Source organism: Xiphias gladius, chromosome 22 (assembly GCF_016859285.1).
Source record: "Xiphias gladius isolate SHS-SW01 ecotype Sanya breed wild chromosome 22, ASM1685928v1, whole genome shotgun sequence".
NCBI lineage: Eukaryota > Metazoa > Chordata > Actinopteri > Istiophoriformes > Xiphiidae > Xiphias > Xiphias gladius.
The window spans coordinates 5,885,289-5,908,796 of NC_053421.1; the positions used below are offsets into that span (position 1 = coordinate 5,885,289).

The 23,508-nt window shown below is 41.0% G+C and overlaps 2 protein-coding genes across 10 annotated transcripts in view; one reads left to right on the top strand and one right to left on the bottom strand.

Moving 5' to 3' along the window:
* ubr5 (ubiquitin protein ligase E3 component n-recognin 5) overlaps positions 1–13,650 on the bottom strand; it is a 34,712-nt gene extending 21,062 nt beyond the window's left edge. For 3 of the 6 annotated variants that reach the window (XM_040117183.1, XM_040117180.1, XM_040117179.1), the window contains exons 1-20: positions 13,354–13,650; positions 9,901–9,945; positions 9,676–9,757; positions 8,813–8,889; positions 7,080–7,199; positions 6,113–6,392; positions 5,754–5,913; positions 5,327–5,476; positions 4,270–4,481; positions 3,988–4,104; positions 3,749–3,859; positions 3,411–3,565; positions 2,694–2,811; positions 2,326–2,510; positions 2,028–2,137; positions 1,447–1,559; positions 1,157–1,303; positions 911–1,022; positions 613–767; positions 294–491 (exon numbers count right to left, since the gene is read on the bottom strand). In XM_040117183.1, coding sequence (XP_039973117.1) covers positions 294–491; positions 613–767; positions 911–1,022; positions 1,157–1,303; positions 1,447–1,559; positions 2,028–2,137; positions 2,326–2,510; positions 2,694–2,811; positions 3,411–3,565; positions 3,749–3,859; positions 3,988–4,104; positions 4,270–4,481; positions 5,327–5,476; positions 5,754–5,913; positions 6,113–6,392; positions 7,080–7,199; positions 8,813–8,889; positions 9,676–9,757; positions 9,901–9,945; positions 13,354–13,415 — 2,709 coding nt within the window. In that variant the 5' untranslated portion in view covers positions 13,416–13,650. The remainder of the gene's footprint in view (positions 1–293; positions 492–612; positions 768–910; positions 1,023–1,156; positions 1,304–1,446; positions 1,560–2,027; positions 2,138–2,325; positions 2,511–2,693; positions 2,812–3,410; positions 3,566–3,748; positions 3,860–3,987; positions 4,105–4,269; positions 4,482–5,326; positions 5,477–5,753; positions 5,914–6,112; positions 6,393–7,079; positions 7,200–8,812; positions 8,890–9,675; positions 9,758–9,900; positions 9,946–13,353) is intronic. The other 3 variants (XM_040117178.1, XM_040117177.1, XM_040117176.1) reach the window with 1 other exon arrangement.
* A 6,259-nt stretch (positions 13,651–19,909) lies between these two features.
* Positions 19,910–23,229, top strand: LOC120784187 (Krueppel-like factor 10). 4 transcript variants are annotated; one of them, XM_040117736.1, is made up of 4 exons: positions 19,910–20,090; positions 20,827–20,984; positions 21,226–22,210; positions 22,435–23,229. In XM_040117736.1, the coding sequence occupies exons 2-4, from the start codon at positions 20,832–20,834 to the stop codon at positions 22,704–22,706; spliced, it is 1,410 nt and encodes a 469-aa protein (XP_039973670.1). In that variant the 5' UTR covers positions 19,910–20,090; positions 20,827–20,831; the 3' UTR covers positions 22,707–23,229. The 4 variants fall into 4 exon arrangements, with proteins under 4 accessions (XP_039973670.1, XP_039973669.1, XP_039973668.1 ...); XM_040117735.1 differs by having other exon boundaries at positions 19,911–20,097; XM_040117734.1 differs by having other exon boundaries at positions 19,911–20,090; positions 20,754–20,984.
* The last annotated feature ends 279 nt before the right edge of the window (positions 23,230–23,508 follow it).

Below are 23,508 nucleotides of genomic sequence, written 5' to 3' on the forward strand. Positions count from 1 at the left end.
AAGGGAGGAGTGAGTATTGATTGTGATCACGCATTTGGATGTCTATCATGTTTCACTCTGACACAGACAGCATTGCATTTTGGTCTTCCAGACATATTTATGGATAGAAACATGGAAAAAACATGGACAAATGAGATAAAAACTACCTCTAAAACTGGTGGGGTGGACTTGGTAAGGTAATGTAACTGAGAACAAACATCCTCAGTTACAAGTTTCAAGGGGGTCAGGAAATACCACAAAACACAATAGACATCTATTTGTTACATTTTTTTTTTCAGTCAGGTCACTTTTACCTCGACAGCCATAATAATTATGGCAGCTTTCTTTTTAATTGTGGAGTTTGAGGGGATATTGGCCAGAGAGTGCACCCCCATTCCCAGGCTGTTTATAGGTGGCAGGTCCAGCCAATCAGGGTCTCGAATTCCACCCATGCAGTCTTTGGCCATAGGGTAGATTGTGCCATTTCCATCTTGGAGGATGATAGGAGACTCCTGGAAGAGAAAAGAAAAAAAAAAAAAAGAAAAAAAAAAGATACAAAAATATTAAGGCTCTCTACAAAATGTCGTGCTTCTCTGCAAAAATACATGTCCCCTGTTTGGGAGGTCATCTTACCTGTCCTGCCGTAAAGATGGCCACATTGCGCTCACTCTGTCCCAAGAAGGCCAGATTACTTGTAGGGAAGTTATTCTCCTGCTCAGCTTTGCCTGTGGCTAGGTCAAAGATACAGTACCTTACCCAGTTACCAGTTTTCAGCACTGCGTGGACTCCTGGAGGGCAGAGAGGTGTTTAAGGGTGGGAAATGCTCTATACACAAATACAAATCTACAGAACACTACAGAGACTAAACAAATACACTGATATAGTATATAAAGGATATACTGACATATAGAAACATATGGGAAAGACCCACCTTTGGAGTCAACATTCACAGCCAGAATTTCAGCCTTTTCTGGGATACAGAGCTTTTTAGGTGTGCGCTGAAAACAATCAGGAACTTTAGGAGTCCCACCAGTTTTGACCACCTGTCAGGAACAGTCAATGAATATCAATGTCAGGAGGACAGATGCTCACACCCACACAGAAACACACTTCAGTTATTAACTCTGAACTCCGAGCACTTAGATGAAGACAAGCAATAGTGGATCAATGTCTGTACCTGCAGCTCATCTATTCGGAGGAGTCTACAGTCCTGCAACAGTGATGACGGGTCTGAGTCAGTGGGAGCAGCGGTACTCTGGTTGTTCATGCTGCTTGATGTCCCTGGAAACTTCACAGCAACATATGCGCCATCCACTTTAAGCACCTAGGACAGAATATGAAGGTCATAAGTTGTGAAACTAAAAAGTCATGACACAGAGAAAGGCATATACAGAGTACGGATAAATGATCTTACTTCCATTACTTATTATTCCAATTCTATGTATTACCGTATTCAGATGCACCCACCTTTCCCACTGGGACATTTTTAACATCCTCCACAAACACCACCTCCCTGAGAGGCCACTGCTCCTCATTCACCTTCTCCTCCTCTTTGGGAGCTGGGGTAGAACGCCTCCGCTCTGCAAGTAACACAGCAAATTAACTTAGTCCTTTGATCATTGCATATTTAAACAAGACACTTCCTTATTATTTACATTAAAGAATTTTAATGGTTTAAAATTATAAACCTGATTAGGGCCGTATAAATGTACCGCTGACCAGGTCATAAAACTTTAGTGTGGACTAAGCAAAATGAATTATCAACACTGACAGCTAACTGTATGGTTCATATAAGTAAAAAGCCAACCAAATATACCACTGTATACACTGTGAGCTTCCCACACTTCCTTCACAGGAAAACAGGGGGAGGGGGTTCTTGCTGATAAAAGCCTGTTCACCATCTGTTTCAAAGTCAAAGGGCTAATGAGAGCACAGAGTGTGGAAGAAATTGGTTCTGTGCCTGGGAGATAGAGAGGAGAGTCAAGACTTGAGTGCTGTTGAGAGAGCTAGAGGTTAAGAGGCAGAGAGCAAGACAGAAGATGACATACTGTAGGGCAGTGAGGCACTGCTAGCAATGGAAGAGGTATCACTGCAGGTAGATGCTGGGGAGGGAGGAGGACCCATCTCAGTCTTCACCAGCTCAGGCTTGCTTTCAGTCCTATGGGGTAATACCAAAATAGGGAGATAAATTGACTTTTGTATTTATGAGATCTACATGGCTAAATTTTGTAACATGGGGGACTCAAGTCTATGTCTTAATTGTGGTAAAAGGTTTACTGACAAAGTAAGGGAAGACTATTCAGATCCAAAAATGGACAGATTGTTGCTACATAAAATGGAACTGACTTGGTTTCCTGGGTCTTAGTGGTCTTCTCCATGTTCTTGAGGCTCTCTGGTGAGCGCAGCTGGAACCTGCAGCTGTCGTTCATGTTCCAGACAGACTCCAAAAGGACGCCCACTTTGGGAATCCCGGCACTGACAGAAAAGGCCACTGCACCGGCATGATAAAGGGGGTTATTCCTCAAGCACACCTAAGGAGGGAACCGGTAAATTTATTAGTAGCGAGAAATTTGTTTACACTAACTTCAAGACTTACTTAAAGCCCCTAACATGATATATTGATTGATACACATCAATGTGGAAGACTCCCATAAAAAGAGGTACTGAATCCACTTCTGTCATAAAAACAATGAAAATTCAAAATATTGTGTTACCTGTGTTCCCACGGTGATGTTGGGTATTGAGGAGATGCCAGCGCTGGACTTTGGCTTTTTGTTCTTGGCTCTGGCCTTTTCAAGCATCTTCTTCCGTTGACTAAAAGGCACAACACCCCTGCAGACAAATACAAGCAGTTAAGTGTCAAAACACCACTGACATTCATACCTTTCCCTGACATATTCCGTTCTCACATTGTATTGACAAAGACATCACTTTGCAATCCTTGCTAAATGTCAGGTCTCAAGGAGGATTCACATTGTTTACACAGATTCCCGTTGTGCATTTTGGCCGAAGACAGCAGAAAAGGACAGTTACTACAGCTGAATCCTGTTTGCAGTATGGGTTGCTCGATGGAACACGTGTATGTACACATTTCCTGGGGACTCTTGCAATCCAGAAAAGGTCTTAAATCGTGTTAAGCATGGTGTGTGATTTTTAACAACGCAAAACTTAACAATTGTAACAATAAATTAGGAACAGAGAAAGCCTACGTTTTGACAAGGCCTACCCTTTATGCTCTCTCGGATTGAACTACATATTCAATTCTATGACTCTGATGAACACTCTTACGGCTGCTATGACACTACACTTGGCAGGATATCAATGTTTGATGACATTCAGAAGCCAATGTTATTGTTAAAACCAAAGAACTATAATACCATGCAACGTAGTTTTATGGGGGGGGGGGGGGAGACTTTTTTTTCTCTTCTCACCACCAATAGAGGCTGTTCTCCAGCTGTGCACATGTGTAGAGTGCACAGCAGTGCAGTGACACCATGCGTTCCCCCTGCAGCTCAGGGAAAGCCTGAGCACTGTGCTCCAACTTAGAGGCCACTGTGCTCAGTGTGTCGTCCACCCAGGTTGCCACCTATACCCCACACACACAAACATGAGTTAATGAACAATTCATTAAAATAAATGTGTTTGATGTCAGTAACTACTGAAACATCTATTTACTCAATCACAATTTTGGCTATATGAATGATCCTGTGATCAAAAATCCTATGAGCGCACACACATTCTTATGTCAAGAGGAGCAATCATAATTTACCTTGTTGGTCTCTGTAGCTACAGTAGCCCTGATGCTATTGGCAGACAGTAATGTTATCTTCTCATTGGCCAGGCCCAGGAAGGACACACGTGGGTGATGAATGGAAGGATTCTGAAGGCAGGAAAGTTCACTTTTATTTTAGGCAAGCTACAATAAGATATAGTTGCATGTTGGATTTCATTAAAAAATATATATAGTACAGTTTTTTGGTAATTCCATTCATAGCTTGAATTCACCACCTGCGCATTCCTGTAGGGTTCAGGTTCGCTCCACTTCCACTGATAAAGCTCTCCTTTGGAGCTGACAGCCACCAGCTCAGAGAACATGGCTCCAATGCTCACAAACTTCACACCATCCTGGGAAGGAAATTTGAGATCTCAAATCAATGTCAGGTAAGGCAAAAATTCAGTAAATTGAATTTGCTATCAAGCTCCTCCACCATTTTTCATGGAGAAATGGTTTGTATTTCCTTCTTTTAAAAAAGGACATCAAATCAACAGCTCTGTTTGTGCGCCTCCTACCTTGTCAGGCCACCACTGGAGCTCCTCTCCCAGGGAGACAGGGCTCTGGACCGGGATGCTCTTCTTGTCCAGGCTGGGCTCGCCCTCACGGCTGGTGGAGCCTCGCTCCGTGTCGAACGAGGCCCCATCCAGCCAGCGGCGCTCGCGTAACCTCAATACAGACTCACGCTCGCGCAACAGCTCTGAGTCACGCTCTAAGGGAAGAAGGAGAACTGGTATGCAATAAGGTCACACCAGTGGGATAGAAGTAAGCCACTCTCTGGGAAAGACCCGTCAACATAGTTTTAAGAATAGAGAGATAGAGAGAGATAGAGTCTTTAGAATTACTGTAATGCAAATCAAAATTGCAATACTGAAGTATACTTCCACTTGAGTGGGAGTCTAAATTATACTGGTGAGTGAGTCAGTTTGCACGCTCATATGTTAAAATGCGAGCTAGAAGAGGAAGTGGATAGACAGAAAGAAAGCATGCATATGGGCTAAAAGTGGGCTAGGTAGATTTTTAGAAAAGACTGCCTTAAAGGGTCCCTGTTAAGACAGGTGGTCCTAGCGGGCCTTTCTCAGAGAGCTCACAGTATGTACTACAGCCATGCACCATACAACACCAAACATTTATAGCCTGTAACACCAAACATTCCAATTATAAAACCAGCTAACCAGACTGAAGAGAAAAATTCCCCAGAACACAAACTAAACAATTTCATTGTACATTATTTTGCATAAAACCTATAACTCAAAGACGACAAAATTTTCACCTCTAAAAACTCTGATAATTTTTTGTCAAAAAATGCTTTGCTTGTAAAAGAACTTATGTCTTATTAAAAATCTTCAGCCGCAGCGTTTTTTTTTTTTTTTTTTTGGTTTTTGTTATTATTACCATCCTTCTACAGAAAAATACCGAAAAAACTGCCTCGATTTTCCAGCATGTCTGTTTTGTTGTCCTTTTAAGCCATTGAAGCTGCTTCCCCACAAACAAAAGCCATCACCAGTGCTGCCACCAAAGCTTTTCTAACACACTGTATTCCCTTCACTAGACAGAGGTGAGTTGTTGAGTTACCTCTGGAGGATCCAAGGCGAGACAGTGAGGAGCGTCTAAAAGAGGGGTAGCCAAAGTAGCTGATGTCCTCAGAGAACATGGCATCGGCATCAATAATCACGCTGGGGTGGGCAGAGTGAATATCTGCATCCAACAGGGACATCAGGTCCTCTGCATAGAAGAAAGGCACAACAGGATGCAAAGTTTCAGAAAACAAAACACAAGCAAACATAAATGTCTTATTTTTTATTTTTATGGTTATGGCAAATACTTTTTAGACCATTTTAATGAACATAAGTAAAGATTCTGAATTATGTACTACTCTATAACATAAGTCCTGTGTATTATAATGTGTTGAACTTTTGCTAAGATAATAGAAATCATCTCTTGTCCAAAAAAATGTTCCCCATAAAAGTTCCCCATTTGTTTTTGTTTTTTCTGGACAAACCTCCAGGGAGGTAGGACTCGCTGGCCGTATCATCTCCATCATCTCCATCCTCATCATCCCGGCTCAGCAGGTTGTTGACGGCGAGGTTGACATCCAGGTTGGTCCTCTGGAGCTCCCTAATGATCACACTCCTGGACTTCCCCTGAAGGACTACTTGGGCCTGGGGAAAAGTGACACGGGCAACTACGTTAAAGCATTTTACTGATACTCATTTGTGGCTGCATATTAGTGAGAGAATGTGTACTGTTAACTGTACAATTTGTTTCAGTCAGAAAAGGGTTTTAGAAAATGCTGACATGATGTCATAATAATGTAATAATGTTAACATGAAAAAGGTGTATACACTGAGAATTTTGTACCTGAGTAATAAGTTCTTCAGGGATGACAGAAGCTGGTATGACTGGCTGCGGCTGGCTACCTAGAAGGCCCGAGCCACGATCCCTTCCTGTGCGGATCACCCTGGTCTGTCGGCGGGAATCTCGAGCCGCTGTTGATGACCTGCCCGATGTGCCTCCACCTCCGCCTGCTCCTCCGCCCCCTCCTCCTCCACTGCTGCCACCTCCTGCTCCACCTCCCCCTGCTCCACCACCACTTCCACCTCCTCCACTGCCTCCGTTTACACCAGAGCTCCAGCGACTCCTGTTACATACAGTGCAAGGCCATAGTCAGACACAACTGCCAAAAAAACACCATCTGACTAACAGAGCAGACTCAAAACACGCACACATCTGGGTACGAAGGGATTCAGCCTCTGTGACAGCAGAGACAGGGCAGTCCAGACTGACAAGGTTTTGCATCAGCAGCATTTACAGGAGGGAAGGATTAACACATGGCCCTTTCCTAATTTAATCAGGACGTGCAGGAGAAAAGCTTTGATATATTATAAAATATATATATAGTAAAATAATCAATAACTACATTATTTACATATTTTGGATATTTAACCATCATTTTGCTTCAATTCAACATAAACCATAAGGGTGCAGGTTTAGAGGGTTATTCTGCAGCTGTCAGTTCAGCACAATTTCAATATCAGGACCCACAACAGATATTTTTTGAAGAGGGAATCAATTCTTCAGTGGTCAAATAAAAAGAACACTAAGAAAACAACTGCATACTGCAAATTTAGCAGGGTCGATGATGTATGCCATTTGGTGGATACATTCATCTATTACATTTTACAGAACCCTAAAGTTCTCTCTTCTGAATGTGTGGCACTGAACCCTGTGGGGAATACACCCCTAAACCGCTGCAGCGTCAGTGCTTTGCTCTAAACACTGAGCTTTCACAGGACCATTTGTCTCTGTCAACCCTGCCAGAACTTACCCAAGGGTGTTGCCTGCCAGTCTGCCCAGTGTGTCAGAACCAGACAGGAACCAGGGCGGATCACTAGTCCTGCCTGGCCTGGAGCTCCTTCCTGTCCCTGAACCACTGCTCAACTTTGAACTGGAAACAAAAGATGGGAGATCAGTTACAAACCTACAGATGTCCCAGAAGGACCAAAAGACTTTTTATTACCTGGGTTAACAGAACGTAAATTTACCCCAGGTATTTGTTAAATTATACCCCTTGGTTCAGGATTCATTTCCTTTTAATATTATACCCTGAAACAGGATGGGGTATTCTGGAGACTAGCATGGCAACACCCTTGGGAATCAGAATTGGCTGCAACTCGTTCCTCCTTCAAGACTTTCCATTTTTAAAAGTTCTTGGGGTTTTGGGGCTGCAACTGCTTGCTCCTATTTCAAGATTTTTTATAACGGGATGCCTTCTCAGTTTAACCAAAAGTACTTTACTACAATATTCATAACCGATGTGTTCTAAACAGACAGTTGGTATAAATGGTGCTTTACTGTGGCAAGGAACTAAAGTATGACAATTTTGCCAGCGTTTCATACATCAGAGACTACAGTGACACTGAATTTAAATCATTTCCAACAAAATAATCACAATTAGTAGCATACTATAACAGGACAATTGAATACAGAAAGGCATTCAAATTATTACTACAGAGAAACAGAAAAAGCAAATTCACAGGCTGACACAATCCATGGAACTCATTACAATTGTATCTCACAATTACAATTCAAAGTCAGGATACTAGGCCTTGCTCAGTAAGCTGACAAACTTCCCAAAGACAACCTGCTGTACCCTTTTCCGTAGGCTTCACAGCAAACCACAATGGTGTGGACTGAAAGGTTATTCCAATTTGAAACATTTCATCTGCTTTTGCAAGTTTGCAGCAGAGAACAAAACATGTGCTCTGCAGAAGCAGGGAGTTTCTCATCCTTTTACAGCCTGATTCACATGCATATTTAGCAGCTAGAGGGGCCTTGAAAAGTCTGAAATCACTGTTGGATGTTGTTCTGCTGGCAGGACATCGACAGCTATCAATGAGCCATTCACCAAAAATACATGCTCATAGCCAACACAAAACAAAGCAGCTAGTAAAAAAGTCTTTTTATAGAAAAAGGATACACTGCAAGAAGCACACATTTGCACAGCCAAAAAGACAACAGGCTGTCAAAAAGTTACCCAAACAATTTGGGGAGTGTCTTGCTGCTGGTTGTTTGGTGTTCAGATTAGAATAAAAGCAAAAGTATTTTTGTATTGGAAAAACAAGTATGCCCCTGCCATGCAATGTAACTTTGGGGGGCGGACTCTGAAAATCAGCCCAAACCCCTGAAATCACTGAATAGATATCAACATCTTATCAAGCACAACACCAAAGCGTCATCACTCCAACAGCAACCTAACAGAGGACTTTCTGGGAATAAACCTGTTATAAATTCAGATATGTTTCGCTCTTGATAGATGGAAATCTCTGTAGCAAAGCGTCAGTGTTATTCTAGAAGTGAAACCATGTCCAAAGGCTTCACACTCAGCCAAAAAGGGCACAAGTGCCAAATGGAATTCAAATCACAAAAACCACCATCAGTAAGACTGAGCATGTTCAGTGCATCTTAAACTACACATCTCCACAAGCCATCTGTTTTCCAACTCAATGCCAAAGCTAAAACAGTTTCCAGGACAGATCCCATCATAGAGAAGTCTCTCACCCATCGCTGCCATCCGGTTTGCTGAGTTCCAGGCGATCGGGCTGGACAGCAAAGCTGATTCTGCACACACGTCCATCCTAAAAGAGATGCATTCATGATTTTTAGTGGCACACATTTGACAAATGACAACTTCTAAAGAAGGAAAAACAATCATATTTTAATATGGAGTGCAATGTATCAGATTAGGTATTGAAGCCTATATGAAGACAAACATACAATGATTTCTTACATAATCTTTATCATAAAGCCAAACTCTCAAGACCCAACAAGTCTATATGCATATTAATGATGTACACACCAATTCATTTACCATAAAGGTGCTGTATACTGCAAGATATAATTCATGTTATAACCACATCGTGTGGTATTACATTAGATATTAACACACGCTGTTATGTGTGATGTTTATAAATGCACAATTGTAGTGCAAGAAATGAAGCCACAACATTTAATTCAACACTTTTCCTAAACACCCTGCCACCTACATGCACCAGTTTGCTGCCATTGCTGTCAAAGCTCAAATAAACAAACCGAGGTCAATTGCTCCATGCCTCTTCAGTGTGTCTAAAAGCCCTGTTCAAACTGGATTAGCCTAATTGGGGTGGTGTCCTGTGTATAAACAACATATCCAATCAATTAGATCTCGCCTATGTTCACAATTTACACAACTACAAGGTAAAGAGGAGTAAATTACTTAGTGTTTTATAGCAAAGGCCTTAGGTCGTATGTTAATAGTGGCCCAGTTATAACAGAAATCTTACTATTACATTTAACTGCTTTTGGTGGGCAGCAGATAATAAACATATTCTCTAGGTCCCTAGGTGTTCAATTAATGCTAGTGATGTGATGTCTTATAGCATTACCTCAAGGAGAAATCCGGCATGGTTTGGACCCACGACACACTGTTTCAGGGTGGCCTGCTCCAGCAAGCTAAGGTGTGGATGACTGCATTGGGGAAAAAAAAAAAAAACAAAACAAGCAAAAAGACAATTGAGACAATATAAAAGTGTAATTCACAGGATCATGATTATAACAGTGGATCACATTGTGCACAGCAGCCCACAATTACAAAGTCAACACAGACTCACCTGTTATAGCTGTATTTGTTGAGTTTCTCTGAGACTTCACGCAGCCTGACAAGAAGATGAGGAGCACATTAATGCAAGTGAGACCCATTAAGACCTAATTAATGCAGAATAATTTATGTAATGAATATGAATTTTTGTGCTGACATGAACCACATATTATACAATCAATTTCACAGAAAGGACGCCCACCACATTACCCTAAACGAGACATTTTAGGTGCATGTCAAATGGTTTCAACTTGTGTGTCTTTTCATTTCAATCTGATAATAGCATAATAATCCCAATGCATTTAGTATATATCACTTTCGATTTAAGTCAAACAAATGAGGCAAATTAGGAGCATAGCATCGGCCCCACATGATAGCATTTACAAGTCTACACTGAGCATTAACGATGCCATTGGTGATAATGACAAGGGTTCAAAACTCTGAATAATGTTTTGCTTTCAACATCACCAGTGACATATGGTTGTGTGCTTGCTGCTGATGCCAAATATGCTAACCTCTGCGTCATAAACTGTCAAGCAATGTTGACTCCACACAGGATAACAGAGCACAGGTCTCAGTACTGGGTGAGTGGTTAGACTCTAATCTGTTAATGCCAACGACGAAACGTCTGAGCAACTCAATACAGTAACAAACTGTACAGACGCGTTTTGTTATGGCCATCAATAAAATTTTAGTTTAATTTCAATTTTACAAGGAATTTTTTTCTGTCTGCCTAGTACGTCAAACAACTCTAAAAATTACAGTACTGTGGCCTCATTGCCTGTTGCTAAGTAGAAGATGCCAGCCAGAGGCACAAGTCACAGTTATAGAATTTTTTACTGTCAACTTTGGCACAAGTTGCTGCAGTGATCCAAAAATAATCCAGATAATGGAATAATAAATATTGTATTTCCAAGGTTAAAAAAGATCTTCAGAGTAACATAATTTTATGCTCAGTCATTGGATGTTTCTCAGATGAATGCTCCTTGTCTTAACAATTAACCTTTTTTTCCAGAATAATATCTACTTTTTGTAGAGATGATTCAATCAGGAGTGTTTCATGCCCATCTATCCCACAGAAGTACTCCATCAGCCAGAAACCTAATACTGTCCATGCAGAAAATAAATAGAACTTTTACCTCTGGAACCCAACATCTCAACACCCAATACAGCCACAGAAAATATCTCCTCCTACCTCAACACTATATTGCAAAAAAAGTCAAGCAAGCCACTCCAGCATTTACAATGCCTGTTCTAGTTTAAGAATAAGTGTAATGGATAATATACCGAAAACTATACATTCAAGGATTGCTGTTAACTTTTAACACAGTCTGCTCTATCCTTTTTCAAAGTGTTCACCCTAATTTAATTGCTTGGCTATTGTGGTTCATTGGAAATCTGCAGCGCAAACAATGAAGAAGGTAATTGGACATTTATTTCCTAAAGATTAACCTTCCACACTCGCATCAAATACAGAATGACAATCTTCTTTATGACAAACTGGCACCTGTTCTGATGAATGCCCTCATTCAACCTCAAATGAAAGGACATCAACAAATGCCAAAAGGCATTTTGGAATGCAAGGCAATTGCATTCTTATCTGACTGCAGAAAACTCATCTCTAGTCGTAAGTGTAAATGCTTTACGGATCAGGCAAGAAGAATTTAAATACAATTAACATGTTAATGTCGGGTCTAAACATAAAAATATTGTTACAAATCTTACTGATGAATGCACAAAAACAAGAGACAAGTTCTTAAATTATAAGCACTGCCCCTGTTACTTTCCTCTGGATCACTGTGGGTGAGATACAAATGGTACAGGAAAATAGAATTGGCCATTCCACTGTGCTAAACTAATGTGTCTAAGCAAACTTCAGTTAGGTCAAACAAACCACTATCATTTGGTTGAGGAAATCTGATCAGATGTACATGCCAGGCAAGTGCTTCTAATGAGCCAAGCTGGACCAACCCTTTTTATTTCAGATAGAAACACTTATCTGCTCTGACAACTGCAAGTTCCTTCATGGGGAAAAGAGAGAAGGGGGCCTCCCAGCAGCACATGGTGATTGGGGCATGCAAAGGCATGCATGCCTGGGGATGAAACAGCCATGACCTCTTCAAGGAACCGATGGGTCCACACCATCAAGATGTATGAGTGGCATTTTCAATAAGTAATCAGCAGTGTAAACTGAGCTTTCCTTACATCCAGACCAAGGCTGGTCCCCCAGAGTTAAATAGCACACCAACCTGCAAAATGGTTCAAATATTCTGAGCCTATATCCAGTTCTTAATCTCAAGGTCATTCTAAAAAAACACTGACTTCTCAACCTCTTTGTCTTTAAGTAGAACGGCTCATTAATCAGTTCAATCTCAATGGATGATATAAATAGGTTTATCATAAAATCAGGTTCTTCTAAAATACAGGTCGCACACAATTTCCTGGACCTTTCCATCAACTACTACTGACTAATGATCTCTTCAGTTTTTACATTTCGGACAGAAATCCCATTTAACGCAGCGTGATGCACGCCAGAAGCATGTCACTACTAACAATACTGTGTGCAATCAAATTTACTCTGCGTGTATGCTGTAGCTACTTGGTGTCTGGGTAATGATGAAAAAAATAATTAAAACGTGATCACGTGAACCCTGAAGAATCCAGCATCCATCTTACACACTTTATAAGCCTTGACTTGTCTCCTTATTAAAGTCGATAACAGGATTAATGGGAATGCAGTGTTGCTAACTCTGCTTCACTTCATATTTTAGACATTTATCTCCGTGTGCAATGTTAAAAACGGACAAATGAGGTAATCGTTTGCGATTATGTTAGCAAGTCAATTGTATCATTAAACTTTCAGAAACATCCTGTCATGAAAGACCCTGGAATACAAATATTTGGCTTTGTCAAGAGCGTGGTAGCGAATTAGCTTGCTAGCATTAGCAGCTAGCTATCAGTTAGCTGACGTTAGCTACTTCATTGATCATGATAATCAACGAGACGCCCACAAAACAAAAACTGACACATGTCAAATGGGTGTATGTGCAATTTATACACGAAAACTCGCAATTTTTTTTAACAACGTTGTGTTTTACGACCTTTATTTCCCTCTCTTTTCCCCATCCCCCAACCCGCATTGTCTATCTCAACTTTGACTGAGAGCCAATCCTTCTACACAACCAAGGAAACAGTCTGTTAGTGTTAGCTATCCGACCAATAGCCAGTTAACGGGCTAGCAACTAGCAGTGGATCGACTGTTTAGGTAGCAGCAAGCTAACGAGGATTGTTCAAGATGCCGGGCCTTGTTTCAACCCTGGGGGTGGTCATTTAAATAATTAAAACCCGAATCCACACGCATGACAATGTCAACATCGTTGATAAATACAGCATAACCCCTATATACCATAACTCGCACATAAATATTGATATAAATTCTTCTTTTCCACGGGCCGTAACAAAATACCTGTCATTGAGCTGATCCTCGGTCCCGGGCAACGGGTGAACCACGAAGTGTATAGATGTCATGGGGTCAATCCAAAATCACACACAAACGTGTGGAAGATGTGGAAATTGTTATTCTTTCGATAACTGTATATATGTGGATTCATAGGAATCGTTTAATGGCGAAAAACCTCGAGTTCAGATCCCAGCCTCCTCACCAACATGCCGCCATCTTAACTCTACCAAGCTTCTTCTCTGTGTGTTGATTAGTACACATGCAGCCCCTCCGCTGGTTGGACCTCGAGCGCAAACAGGAAATGTGTTCAATTGGACGGGACTGGCCTCAAGAAGAAAGGCAAGACTAGTGCAATCACAAATACTACACTTTGACACTCCAGAGTCTTTGTTTTCACGCAGTTCATCCGATGCATCTTTGTTTATTTGCATTTGCAAGCACCTGCAGTAATTTGCAGGTCAGCTGCTGCACTATGAAAGGGTTAAATATTGCTAGGTTGTCTCTTTACAAGCTAAGACAATAGAATACAAAAAGCTAAGACAATAGGAATCAAAAAACAAGCTTGATTGATTATGCAGGGGTCGCAAGACTTAAGATATCTACAAAAAAGTGTGCTTTTCGTGCATTAACAAAAAAGCGCAGTAAACAATTCCACATGCTATTTCACCAGTCAAAACTTGAAATAATGCACCAATTTATTTAGAATTGTTCTATTATTCTGTGCTTCCTTTTTACGCAATTTGTTTTTATTAGTTAAATTACCGAGGAGGTTACATTTTTTCATTTTTATTTTTATTCTGTTTGATACATTTTTTTACACAAAGTAATCTTGCAGGATATTTCATATTACAGTTTTATTAGCTTTTACAGAACAATCAGGCTCGTGCATTAACATTTCATATATACATGGATAAATAATACTATGATGACAGCCATATTGTTATAGGATAAACAATTAGATTATCAGTTTATATGTAATGATGCATGGGGACGTTTCTGGCTAAAAGTAAGTATACAAAAACCACAATTCTTTGACCAACCAAGATATTAGTAATTATATTAATTGGTATTATGTCACCAAATCTTGAGGGAACAACATGTTTTTTGGCATATAATCAGCACCACTCAGGGAATGGCAAAATTCATGTGGGACCATCATATGATACTGCTAGTCTTACACTAGAATTATATTTAAAACTGAACCAACTTAAATCTGAGCTCTATGAATGGAAGAGAACTGTGTTCGTGTTGGGCTCCCTACCATGAAAAATTCTCTCAGGATGTAATGTGCCCACATTATTTAAACCCTGTGAAGCTCAGGGAATTATTGAAACAACAGTGATGCAAGCGTGCTCCTCTTGTTCAGGAATTAAAAAAGGTAGGGCACACAGAAATGTGGGCTCAAGGTCAAACTCAAATTGACTAAAGAAAAGTCTTTGAGCAGTGCTTGATTCTTGGCCTGCTGGATGTGAGAAGGGTTACTGGCCTAGATATGGCAGCCATTAGGAAGAGGAGGGGACGCCACACAGCATGGATTAAATGATGATATCTGATAGCTCCAATATACTGAAAATCCAGAGTTTTATGTCCTATGCTAAAGTATTCTTCAATATAATGCCCTTTTGTAAAAAAATAATAATAAAAAAATAAAAAAAATATGTTCATCTTTATGCTGATACCATTGACAAATGGTAGAGAAAATAAAAAGCAGTCTCAAAAGATAGTTCTTTAGACTGCTCTAATTAAGTGTTTTGATGTAAATCGAAATCAAAAGGATATGGAGCTAATCTTTTGGTTTTCTTTCTCATCTACAGGCTAATCCTATAAAGCTTTTGTCTTTTTACACCAGCAGATGGCAGGGTTTACCTTTATAATAAGATCAGAATTAGTCCCAGAGAGCCATACAAAACTGGAAAGTATCTTGTTGCTTTCCTGCACTGCTACTCAGAGAAGGCTATTTGCCATAAGAGAAAATTGATGTGTGCGCGTGGAGACATATACACACAGAGAGAAACAGCGGTAGATAGCTCCAGAGCTCAGTAACTTGCTGGGATAACCTATTGTAAAATATCTTTAAATCAAAATACGCTGTTAAAATCTGAAATGAAGTATTATACAGAAAAAAAAACCTTTTTCACTGGCCCATTTCTCGTTCCTCATTTATCTGTCATCTGCAGCACAAGTTCCCACTTAGATAAAGCAAAGAGAATTTGAACCAAATGACTTGTTGTTACACTATTCCTGCATGCTGACTTGCAGTCACATTGTCATGACTTCAACTGAACTAATGTTTAGTAACCTTTCAAGTGTAGATGTAGAATAGAATGAGAAAAATGTTACATAAACTGAAGATCTTTTTCATTAAACAATCTTTATTTAAATAAAATTGAACCAAATTGTATGTGTTTTAGTTTTTTTTTTTACACAATACACAATTTTAGGCAGTGTCATTTATATGAGAAATGATGTTTGAGTGTCTAGTGACTTTCAATATTAAGTTAAAATAAGGATGTTGTTAGTAACAAGTTTAAATATAAGGCAATACAGCAGATATCATTATTTGAATAATGTGTATAGTGTATAGTTTCATTAGTTCCACTGGTCTTACTTTCTTCTGCAATTGCCACATGTCATGTAACCAGCAGAGACAAAAGTCTAGGATTTTTTTCTCTGTTTACTGAGTTCAACACAGAGGTTAATGAAGCCAGTTCCGTTACCCTCCATAAAACCCTGTAAACTTGTTTCAAGAGTGAAGTCAAACAAAACCCCCAGAAATCTCCAGAGCTATTTTTAGGTAGCTGGGCACTGGGTTATCAAATAACCTCTGGTGTTGTTAGATATGGGTACAAAGATTCAGAGCCAGGAAACTGCACTATCATCAGAGCAAGGTTAGTGGATTTGGAGAGTTTAGGAAATGAGTACATTTCAGGCTGAAATTTGTAATTTAATTCAAGTATGCCTTCAAAACAGATAAAACATACAAGGTGAAGAGTTTCTATTTAATAAGGTGAATAAAGTGTTTGAGCTGTTTCTCTTTTTTAAAATCCATTTTAATTCAGTGTCTTACATTCCACCAGAGAGACCCAAGTCTAAACCATCACCACTGATTGGTTATTGAACAATCTTCCACATTCATAGATCGGTGGAATCGGCACCGGCTCCTGTCAGTCAGGTCCCAGCTACGAGTATATGTTATTCTCAGTGAGGTAACACGATCACTAGCTGGAGAGTAAGACTTTAAAATAACTCCTCCTAGTGCTGGCTGTGACATATCTGTACAGGTCCTGGGCAGCACCGTGAGGGGGTAATTCTCCAGGCCCTGGGCACAAACCCTCTGCTCCAAACGCCCAGTCACAGACGCTGAACAGCTTAAAGGGCATTATGTTGGTCTGCAAGCATATGAGGAATATGAAGTGCTGAGCTGTTCCTGGCTGCTGTCTTTTAAGAGGCTTTTACTTTTTGGAAAGAGACAAACATCCATTCCTGTATTGGCAAAAGCAAAGAGTGAGTCTGCGTTGGCGCCGTCTCACTTGCCATTCAACAACAAAACTGGCTGATGTATGGGCAGCTGTAACTTCTGGGGCCACACTGCCACTAAATTCTAATAAAATCCATTGGTCCATTGCACAATACAGTGAGGATGTTGTAAAGTTCTGCTCAAAAGGGCATGGCTATTTTAACAACTGACCAAGAAACTGGGTCTCTGTTGCGTCATTCTAATAAAACTAGGGCAACCTGATTGGCCAAAGACCAGTAACATGGCACAGAATCCATGGGTCGTGACCACTCACTTTGCAATGTTGTTAGCTTGATAATCCAGTTGAAAGAGATAAAGAGACTGAACCATACTAGACCGAAGCCATTATTGCAGAGGTCATTTCATAATTTATTTTACATAATCCATTGTAAAAGAAAGATCTACAATACGAAGTATTATATTTTTTGGTTTAAAGCAGCACAAATCAGTATTTCAATAAGCCTTTTTCCACACCTGTAGAGGGTGATAAAATGTCAACTGTCTGACCTCAGCTAGTTCTGCTGCCCCCAAGTGGCCAAAGAAAATCAATGAATGCAACTTTAAGCCTGCGCATGCTTTCACTGAGGTTTTGTCAGTAGCAGAGCCAAAGCCATTCTTTATAGTAACACCAGACACAAATCAAGGTAAGACATTTTCAGATCCTACACATGGTAGCTTTAAATATGCCTCAAGGAAATGAATACATTAATTTGACATTTTAATAATTCCCATCCTCAAGGCACATCAGATAAGGGGAACTCCAGCAATTTAGTATTGCGCTTCCATAAAGTTGGGAGACATGCAAGAGACAGACTGAAAAAGAATGAAGTGTAGCAGAGGCTCATCTCATCTTTCATTAGATCTTCCTTGCCTGTTAAATGGCCACATCTTTCAAATTGTATGCCCCCATTTTATAACACAAGTTTCCTGACATATATTTTAAGAATCATGCCTAATTCAAGATAAATCAGATGACCTTTTCTACCATTTTAGAAAGGTACCACCAGAGTCACAGAAGCCTCTGTACAGCTGTTTACACAGGCCAGTGCTCTCCATGGTGAGCAAACTGACCTTTATGTGTAAAAACTGGTGTTACAGCAGCAGCCCCTTTAATTGCTGCTGTAACATGATAGAATATGATGTATAAGTCAATTCAACACTCCAACATGTTACGTACAGAGGTATGAACAAAGTGTTGATGACAGCTTTATGAAAACTGGCAAAATCAGCGGAACTTAAGGAAATAGAAAAAATAACATTTAAAATATTTGGTATGAGAATAATAACACATAAAACATTTTTAAAAGCGACATTCTCTGAATGTTACATTCTTTGATCTTTGGTTTTAAACTACACATTTTAGAAAAGCTATAACAGAAGAAGTAGGTACAGAAAGTGTCTGAAAATAGAAGAAGAATTACATTGTAAAAGATGTAAAAAAAAAAAAAAAAAAAAACTGTTCCAAAAAGCATTTAAGCAAGCATTTTTCATTTAAAGAGATAATGTTTCTGCACAATGCACTGTACTACATAATATAAATATCAATTAGGGGCCTTTTGAATAGTAGATAAATTGCCTACAATTTGTGATAAGGGGCACTTCCTCAACAAAGTCTAAACAAAGGTTTCAGTTTAAACTTAAAGCTGGAATTAAGATGTAAAGATGTTTAAGATGTTACACTTAACATTTAAGGATATATGGATTGTAAAAAACAAAACAAAAACATAAATAAATACTGAATTATTTCATTTTCTCACTTGCACCCAGACTTTTCTCTTTTACCAACTCATTCCTTGATATGCTTTTGAGGAACATCCCACAGTGCCAGACACAGTCAGTGTCTGTGTGTGTGTATTTCACCATTGTGTGTCTACAGCCGGCCTTTTGTTCTGGTCCTCTGTGCTGTGCAGGAAGGTCTAGACAGCTGACACTTACCTAATCCACAGGGCTGCCTGAGGCCATCTCCTGTTGGCTGACCTCTTTCTCCCACAAAGGACAAGAGGGCTGCTAACTGAGTAGCATTCAGAGTAAAAAGGAAAAAAAAAAAGCAAAGGCAAGAAAGTGAGGTCTAATTCAACTTCAGCAATTTTGTCACTTGCATCTTCCAATTTACCAGAGGAGGAATGGATGCTCAAAGGAAATTCTAAACGAAGAAAAGAAATCCCTCTCGTATAAACCAAAAATAAAAAATGAAGTCATTACCACGAGCAGTGTTTATTAGGTTTAATTGCATCACGCGACCATTTTAAGCTAAAGTATCTATTGTTTCAAATCCATTAAAATATTTCATCCTTTTGTTATTACTCAACAAGGTTTGGTGCATTTCTCGTTCATTCATCTCTCTTTTTCTCGCATGAGTCTTTTAACTTGTTTCAGTGCTTCGCTGTCTGCTATCATTTCATTGTTAAAGTCCTTTCTGTGACGCTGCTGAATAAATAAATGTAAGCTGTTGCCGACAAATATTGCTGGAGCGGCTTCATCCCTCTGAAGGAATGAGTTCAAGACCTGGTACATAAAAGCATCAAAAAGGTCTAGCAGCATCCGGGAGACCTGCAGACGCGCACCTCTACTTAGTATCCGCCAAAACTTGCAAACCATTTCAGAAAATGTTTGTTGGGACAAATTCTGGCAGTGACTTACGACAAGTGATGATTTAGTCAGTTACGCACCAAACTTGATGGGAAATTTTGTCCAGGGCTGAACCCCTAATTTTTGAAGCCATGACCTCAAAATGGAGCCTTTTCTGGACAATATGTCTAATTTTAAAGCTACAAAATATGATGTTCAGTTGGGAGTAACCTATGTTAAGAACCTTCACTTTGCTTACAGATGATCACAGAGCAGCTAGTTTAAATTTCATCCCTCCAAAATATGATTAGTCATAATAGAAGATGTGTGTCTGCTCTGGTGGGGGGGGGGGGGGGCAAGAATGTTTTTCACACGCCCATGCGGTTGTGTACCACGCTGCCTCCATGGTGCCGTCAGCCCCCGATCACGCGCCGAGGCCCTCTCCCATTGGCCCGTGCCTAACACACCTTTGCGAAGTATTGGGCGTCGCGTTAGGCCGCGCCCCTCTTTTCCCCACCGCGTTTGAAACGATGAATGGGAACTAGGTCGAGGGGAAGAGTGGGAAACATCCAATTTCAGGTCTCAAGTGGTCGCACAAGACGTAGGGACGAGTAGTCAGCGGTTGAACCGGGGTCCTCAACTGTTCACGCAGACTTAAGTAAGCTGTAAGTAGATTTCTTAAAATGTCTTCGGCGTCTTATACGACATTACTTTTCTCCTGATAACGTGAAGTGCTTTAGCTAAGTTAAATGATGACAATTTTTTTTTTCTCTTTTTAATATCAATGGTTGTCAAGCACTTTTAAAAAGCGGCTCGTCCAGGTAACACCACAAGCTCATTACTTGGCCCCCCAGCCTCGCACGTGATGGCTGCTGAGGACCGTGGCCATAGCTGTGTGCTCTGGGTGTTTGTGGTGGTCAGGTCAGGGAGGGGGCGGTTGAGGTGCTGTGTGGCTGTTTGTGTAAGCGGAACAGTTGGTGCTCTTGTCCCCCGTGGAAGTAGGTGAAAGGGCCCCAGTGCTGAAGAGCAGCGGCTGATCATGCTCACTTCACATGCTCCTCTACATCCTCTGTATGTGTGGATGAATGGCAAAATCAATAGGCTTTAAAACATTGCTCGAATGTTGCTGAGATGCTGAGACGAGGACGTCTGCTTACATAATGTAAGGATAATTGTATGTAAATCCTCAAACCCAGCACAGTGACAACGGGTGTATTTAAGAAAAGTTCACTACAGGACTATATCGGGCTATGTATTGAAAGGCATCATCTGAATCTCATGAAAGAACACTGCCCTGCGCTCATTTTCGCTCCTGTGCCAGATTTACAACATGGAATCTGAGGAGCTCCACTCAAACATCCCGAGTGAACTCCAGCCTGCTCCTATGGGTGCAGGTGACATGGAGGCTGTGGAGGCTCTGATGTCCATGACTAAGCACTGGAAAAGCAGGAACTTCAGACTCAGACACTTCAGACCCCTGACTCCGTCCTCAGACTGCTCAGAGGACGACTCTGTCCCCCTGGGGTCTGGTGTGCTACAGGATTCTCATTTGGTGAGTGACCCATACGGGCTACGAGTTGTCATGTTTGGGCAAAGTTTTTTGCGATCCTGTGGCTTTAAGCACAAGATTATTTTGAATTGTTGTCCATGCTATGCCGCTAGCTACGAAGGCCATATGATAAGCGTTTTTTCTTTTTTCTTTTAGCAGCGATTTAAAAGAACATAACTATTTTTCAAGCTTGAGTTCATCAATAAAAAAATATAAAAAATGAATAACCTTCCTTTCCTCTCAGTGTATGACGCCACCGTACAGCCCACCCCACTGTGAGGCCACCCATCCACCCTCGGCAGCAACCTTGCATCAACTTGCACTAGCTGGAAGTCCGACCTGGCAGCCAGCATTAGAGACACATCTGCACACGCAGACTGCTGCTTCTCAGCAGAGGTTCCAGTGCACCAGTGTAATCCGCCATACCGCAGATGGCCGGCACTGCTGCTGTAGCGTCCATCCTGTCTCAAAAGAAGACAGACTCGGTCGAGTTCATACAAAAGACTCTAAAAGAGATTTGAACTCTGAAGATGGGCAAAAAACTAGAGACTCTGAGAGGATTATTATAATGCACTCTGACTCTAGGGCTGCCACGCCACAGAAGCCTTTAACTGCGACTTTGCCAAATGTGGCTGAGGACAGCCAGACTCAGATGAGTCTTTCAGGCCCAGATGATGAATCAAACACACCTCAGTCTTGCGCCTCCGCCCCAGCTGGTGTTAATGGAGTCTCCCCCGTGCCCGTCTACTGCCAGTTTCTCTCTGTCTCTTCTCTTTCCGCCGCTGTTGTGCAAAAGCCCGTCACAGCCTCTGAGAGTCAGAGGCAACACACACCGCAATGTGTAAGTGCCGCATCAGCAGCCTCAACTCTGCACACACATCAACAACAGCAGCACAAACAACAACTTGCTCTACTGCAGCCACAAACCCAAGCAGCTTCTTCTGCCCAGGTCTTCCTCCTTGGGGGTCAGGTTGCAAAAGGACCCCTAATGCTCCTTGTCCCTCAGCCGGCTATTCCTACTGTCTACGTTCAGCCAGCGCTGGTGACATCTGGTGGCACCAAGTTACCAGCCATCGCCCCCGCACCTGGTCGTACCCTGTTGGAGCAAAGGCAAAGTCCACTGCAGCCAGAGTTGTCCCGTGTTCGCAGTCACGTCTGTCCCCATGAGGTATGCAGGAAGACCTACTTCAAGAGCTCCCACCTCAAGGCCCACATGAGGACACACACAGGTATGAGATGAAGGATATGAATACGAAATTGTACTGTACTTGTAGCGTCAAGAAAGTATGTGGATTTTAATTATGTATTTCAGGCAATATCAGCATCTTGCGCAGACAACAAATTGAAAGAAGTAAAAATAATCCATAGTCATGAAAAGAGATGAGGCATCAGATGTTCCTCAGTGCACGGCTCAAAGTCCTCAATTTCCACTTCACTGTCCTTGTCACACCAGGTGAGAAGCCCTTCAGATGCAAGTGGGAGGGCTGTGAGAGGCGATTCGCTCGCTCTGATGAGCTGTCTCGCCACCGACGGACCCACACAGGAGAAAAGAAGTTTGTCTGCCCCATGTGCCTCAGCCGCTTCATGCGCAGTGACCACCTGGCCAAGCACACCCGTAGACACCTAGCAGCAAGGAAGACGCCCTGCTGGCAGTTAGGGGTCACCCAAGCTGCTGAGCTCACTGCTTCCACAGCACTCTGTCTCTCCATGTCAAACTCTCTGTGAGGGATCCAAATGAGACACCAAAGTTAAAACTGTGAAACTGTATTATTGAATGTAAGATTTCTTTGTGGCTGGGCCTCACAGCACAGAGGATTATGTGCCTGATTTGTACATGTCAGCGTCCAGCGGAACAGTTGCACAACACTGCTAAACCTAAAAGTAAATGAAAACGCATGTAAAGTCTTTGCTTTGCTGTTCCTTTATTATTATTATAGCTGAACATGAACGAGGTGATGAGACTGTTTACATTTGACTCAACTACTCTATTTCCTTAAACCGAGCAATCACACTGAAAGTATCAAATGTAGATAGTAATCTCTGAGTAACATTCATAACACTTTTACAACTCATGCTAAATTTTATGTTTACCTTTCAGTGATATTTGACCAAAGAATGCTGAATATTTATATATATAAATATATATGAGAATATACAAGAATCTATTTGTTATGCAACAGTTTTGCACAATGCGGTTTTCTTGGAGGGAAAGTAGAATTCTGAATTAAACTTGAACACATGTATTTTCATGGTCATTATTCAGATGTGTCCAGATCTCTTTATACCCCAAATACACCCGGCATTGAAGTGTGATCTCTATCTGGTTATCATTTGGATAAGGAAAAATGTATGTCAATGCCAGGTGTAAGGCCCATGGATCGCATGTCATTAATCATAACATAGCCAGAAAGATAACATTTCACATGCATAGACTTGGAATAACTCGTCTTGTTGTTCAGTAGTTCCTAACTGGTTTTGACCCCGGTAGATTTAGCTCCTCAGACCAAATCCCCTTTAGCCTGTGATC